At 35.3% G+C, this 5,859-nt stretch overlaps 1 protein-coding gene across 1 annotated transcript; it reads left to right on the plus strand.

Moving 5' to 3' along the window:
• Positions 1-248: 248 nt before the first annotated feature.
• On the plus strand, positions 249-1,715 carry LOC130433304 (zymogen granule membrane protein 16-like). The gene is made up of 4 exons (XM_056763105.1): positions 249-326; positions 425-494; positions 786-912; positions 1,040-1,715. The coding sequence occupies exons 2-4, from the start codon at positions 440-442 to the stop codon at positions 1,335-1,337; spliced, it is 480 nt and encodes a 159-aa protein (XP_056619083.1). The 5' UTR covers positions 249-326; positions 425-439; the 3' UTR covers positions 1,338-1,715.
• Positions 1,716-5,859: the final 4,144 nt, after the last annotated feature.

Raw genomic sequence — 5,859 nt, forward strand, 5'->3', positions numbered from 1 at the left:
CTTACATTTTAGCATAAAAGTTCTGAAATCAGGTTATATTTCCACAGATTGTTCTTTACATTATGTAGGACGATTTTATGTTGAAAAAATTGAATCATATAAAAATGACTGTAGCTTGGTTTTCACAGGCAGGTATGTTTTAAAACCCAAAATAAAAGTGAAATTGTCGGCGAGACAATGTAAGCATCAACCACTCCATTGGTTGTGAGTTCTGAAACATTCCAGCTGAGGAGTGGAAAAAAATGAACAAGAAGAGGTGTGACAAGTGTTAATGCAGAACTACACACTAGACAGTGAAGTATCAACCACAATAGGCTGCACTACAGGTATTAACATGTAATCATTTTATTTAAACAAAAGTAATAACAATAACAACAATTTTAACTAATGTATTAATTTATTTTATTTTATTGTGAATCTGCAGTTTAGGGTGAACAGGATGCTCTCTCTGTGTTTGATTCTCTCTGCAGTCTCTGCTATAGGCACGGCAAAACGTGAGTATCAGATCGATATACATATACTGTGTGTGTATATACTGTATATATATAAACCAAAACATACACACAAATAAATAAACAAAAAAATAAAAAGTCACGTCTATGCTGATTTTTTAGACAGTAAGATTCACCACTCTACTGTCTGCTTGAGAAATATAGTTATTAAATTATAATTTAAAGTAAGTAGTTGTTTAATGAAGTAAATTAACCCTTTTTAAAGGTTTAACAGATTCTCTCATTTATCATGGATTGACTGACAGATCTTACAGCTATTGTTCTTTGTTTTAGCTGTACCAGATGTTTACCAGTACTCTCTAAGTGTGGGGGGCGGCAGTGGTAGTGAATTCTCCACGGCAAGTGATGGTCGAATCACAGCAATCAGAGTATGGGAATACTCCGGCAACTATATCACGGGGTATGTTTGCTTAAACTTAAACATGTCTTAAACTTGTTAAAGATAATAAAGAAGTACTATTATAACATTCTGTTCAATTCGTCATGAAATGGATCTTTCATGTTCTTTGCACTGTATGATGTTTCAGCATTCAGCTGAGATATGAGAGTAACTGGACGGCAGTGTTTGGTTCACAATATGGAAACCCGCAAGAGATGCAACTCTACGACAAAGAAATCATCATCCAGGTCTCTGGGAAGCATTCAGGCTACATCTATGAACTTGTGTTTGTCACAAATCTGGGGAGATCTTTCAAAGTGGGGGTGTCTATTGGATCCTCATTCAACTTCTTCCCCAACATGAAAGGAAGTCAACTGCGCTTTCTCAGCGGTCGACACGACGGATGGGCCATGACATCTGTTGGGGCTCATTGGGCAGTTAAATAAACAGCTAATCTATTTTTTTGTTAGCATGATTGCTCAATGGAATGCTGTTGTTTGTACTTAACTGCTTGTGTCCTTTTAATCACATCTTTGCATTATTATATTCATTATATGGTTTCAGCACTGAAATAGTTAACTTTCTATGTATTTCTAGGTGGTTGGTCTTGTTTACATCAGGCAATTTCTAATTAAACACGTATAAACATGTCATTTGAATGTTTTGTCTTTTTTACCCATTAGAAAAATGACAGCCTTTCTAACACAAAAACATTCATCACAAAAGTTTTAATCAGTAAATAGATTTTCTATTGTTTTATGTAATCGAGTGGCGGGATGGTTTTCATTTTGTAACATTTAAAAAAATAAAAATGTGTAGTATGAGTTTCAGTTTTTTTACTTTCTAAACATAATCATGATTTGCTCAAAATTAAAAACATGCACATACATATAAGTCACATTTTAATATTGTGACATGTTCAGCCGAAAAGTGCAGTAACCAGTCTTTAGTCATTTATACAGTAAGTATAACGATTATTGATACTTATAAAACGGCCAGTTCTGGTCCTTGATACTGATTGGCTGAGCGGAGTTCTAATCCGTTATAAAATACCCCGATATATAACGGCTGACCGCACCACATAGCCTAAATATCATTTTATTTACTTTATTTAATGAAACCTTGCTAAGCATATGGAGTAACTGTTATATAAAAGCAATAAGCCCCGCGAAGCCGTGGGTTACAGTGCATTTTATAACAGCTAAGGGGGTTAAGGCACTCCGCTTCGCGGCTTCTTGGGGCCTATTGCTTTATTATATTATACCAAATTATTAATACATAATAATACTTATTATGAATGATAGCTGAAATAAACACAAATGTCAGATGTTTTGGCATTTTGTTCTACATTTTCCACACGTCAGTCTCGCGTTGTATATTGGTTGATTTTTGCAATTGAAAAAATGTGTGTTATGGTTGACTGTTTTGATGACAATGATGCAGTAAATCGTACAATACAGTTTTAGATAAATAATACATGCATAAATTATCAAGTATGCACCATGACATATATAATGGGCAAGTCTTTCATTTTTGTTTGATTAATATTCGCTGAATTTAGTTAAATTTGATCAATCTTTGTAACTATCCAACACGCGTTCCTATCATCTTACAGGACTGATTTACCATCAGTACCTTAACAACTCCTGTCAAAACTCCCTGTTGTGGGACATTCCTTTACACAAAATATGAAAAACAAAATCACAATCTCACCATTTGTAACAGGTGACATGTCAACAAGTGACAGATGCTAGACCATCAAGTTATACAATCATCAGCAGATCAGCCACAAGTATGTGACAAATATAGCACCATAATTCCTTTGATCATAGATCACCTCAGATTGCATTGTAAACAGCATCATTTTCCACATGAATAGGACACAAAAAAGCATATGAGAAAACTGTACACGTGCAACCAACACGTGCATGAAGTCAAAAAAAAAAAATATATAAGTGGGGCGTATGCGCTGAATTTTTTTGTAACACAACAATGTTCTAATTATTCTATTGTATGGACTTCCTAATTCTAGAGTTTAAAAGGCAAGTTTAACAACAATCCATATTACTATCCACACTGTTCTTTTAATTTATTACTAAAAATATTACTTAAAAAAAACGTACACAATAATGTGGGCAAATTTCCAGGCAAATGAGAACAAAATAACTGAGAAAGGCAAAACTAATCGACCCAAAAAACATTTTAGTGTGACATTATGCACAATCCAATTATTTTTTATCCACAGAATCTAGTTTTCGTTATCTCCATTTTTCATCTTGTTGTTGTATGTCTTGTTGTCATGATAAAGCACAGAAGAACCCAAGCGCAGGCAGCAGTGCAGACGAGAATAACAAAACTTTATTTAAACACAAAACAAAGACCCACGATGGGGTAAAACTAAACAAACAAGATAAACTGGAGAGGACTAAACTGACACTAAACTGAACTAAACATCAAGTTACATAAACTGAATTTAAACACTTACTAGGATAAGACAGGAACTAGAAAAACAGGAACAATGAGGGCAGGCAATAACTTAAAGGTACTAGACAAGAGATTCAGGCAAACATCAAAGGTACATGAAATCCAAGGACTACGAAGTACATACATGAAACTCACGGTAGTACATTCAACGAACCAGCACAAGACAATGGAACATGAGAGGTATATATAGGGGAAACAGACAAAGGATAATCACAAGAAACAGGTGCTGGGGATTAAGCACTCGGGGAAAGCTGACGAGACAGAAAGGGCGGGAAAAGACGAGACTCGGGGAGAGAGTATGGAAGGCCAAAAGGCCGAAAACTTCTCTCCCCACATAAAACAGGGAGTTCTGTTTTGGTTCTGCCTCAAGATCAAGAATTAGCCAAACATGATAGGCAGAACCGTGACATCTTGTATTTAATTAAGCAAAACAAAAATCTTAAAGTATTTACATGATACATTTTTACTTTCTTTACAATCTGAATAGTTTTGTTGTTGTAATAGCCTTGTTTTTGTTTCATTATCATTGAGAGGTGTTAAAGATTTAAGGCTTTTAAGAAACACACATAAGGCGTGATCATCAGTTTCAGTCGAGCATTAAAAGTCTGAGCATTTTGGTCTTATTTTAGTCAGAATTATCCATGATTATTTTCGTCTAGTTTTAGTCAACGAAAACTGATGACATTTTAGTCTAGTATTAGTCAATACATTTTTTATTTAAGTCTCTTTTTAGTAATGCAATTCTATTTAACCCAGTCAGTATAAGTACCTAGTAGTATAGACAAAACCTTATTTTAGCAAAACCCATTTCAAACAAGGTTATCTTATTTTATTATTGTTACCTTATAGACTCAGAATACATCCATTCTAGACATGCAGGAAAGATGCTATGATTTGAATTTACGGCCATAGATAGGGGTGGGAATCTCAACTGGAAGGTTACATTTGCCATCACTGCAAAGAACAAACAGGAAAATAGTAACTGCCCTCAGTGCCCTGTAGTAAGAATGCAGTAAATTAATGTAGACTTTGTTTGCACATAGCACTTGAGCTAGAGAGGTTTAAAGTTTGGTAGCACAGACCAAGCAGTGGGTGCACAAGTGTAAATTGTAAAAAAATGATGTAAATGCAGTTCAGCATGAAAAGGCAGGTAACTGACAAAAGACATTCATGTTACATACAGATGGATAAATAAGGGCCACATATCAAACTGCAGTAATTATAGTAAATTGCAGTAAAATTCTTAGATGCTATCATGTTCTTGAACTTTACTATAGTATATAGTGTTTATCAATTTACTACAATTTACTACAAGGTCACTACAATTTTCAATAGCAAATACTATAGTTCACTAAAGGATTTTTCGTCTGAGTGTTCAATTTAACGGGACTTTTATTTATACAGTACATATTGATCTGCCATTGTTTATGCATTATTGATATAATTTTTCAAAATGACATTTAGCCAATGATTTGTTAATTTTACCCAATGCTAAGTTTGAAATAAACTTTGGGCAACTTTGTCTGACCTTATTTGTCTTGCTTTAACCTTTATAAATGTAAATAATTATTATGTGTTATGTATAAAACGGCTCGTTGATTCAGAATGCTTGATTCTGATTGACCAGTCGCGACATTTGCAGGTTCCTTAACCCCAGATAACAACCGCATAAAACTAACAACACATGGTAACCCGGATGCAGGAAGTCATTTTGACCCTTTTTTTGGCAAATTAAATATAAGTATCTGGAAACCTGGGCAATGCGCTACTAGCTGGACTTCCTGCTTGCATGACCTCTACAGATGATCCAGAATGCTGCGGCAAGAGTTGTCTTCAATGAACCGAAGAGAGCACACGTCACTCCTCTTTTCATTAAGTTATATTGGCTCCCTATAGTCGCTCGCATCAAATTCAAGACTCTGCTCCTTGCCTACAAGACAACCACTGGTTCGGCACCCCCTTATCTTCACTCGCTAATGCAGACATATGTACCCGCCAGATCTTTACACTCTGCAAACGAACAACGTCTTGTGGTGCTATCTCAAAGAAAAAAAAAGAAAAAAAACTCTGGTGTAGCCAACACTGATTTGACTTAAAAGTCAAAATATAAAAGCGCTAAATTAAAGTTCTCTATCTCTACGACGGGTTTTCCTTATTATGCCAAGTTCACACTACATGATTTTAAGCCTGATTTATGCCCGATTTGCAATCGGTGAGCTCGATAAATATCTGGAGCTGTCGTCCGACTCAACATCATGTGATGTCAAGTGACGCGACAAGCCACAGCCAATGACAACAAGCCATGGGTTGAGGTCACCGGATCAATGCAGTGCTTAATTTCAAACACATATGCCTGGTTTCAAGGACAAGGCATAAAGCGGCCCTGCAACACTGTTTAATGCATACTGACATCTTTACAATGTTGAACGTGCCTAACTTCTTATGCAAAATATGGTAAACTTGTCAAAAAATTAGTTGGGCGTA

The sequence above is a fragment of the Triplophysa dalaica genome, chromosome 12 (assembly GCF_015846415.1).
Source record: "Triplophysa dalaica isolate WHDGS20190420 chromosome 12, ASM1584641v1, whole genome shotgun sequence".
In the NCBI taxonomy this organism is placed as follows: Eukaryota; Metazoa; Chordata; class Actinopteri; order Cypriniformes; family Nemacheilidae; genus Triplophysa; species Triplophysa dalaica.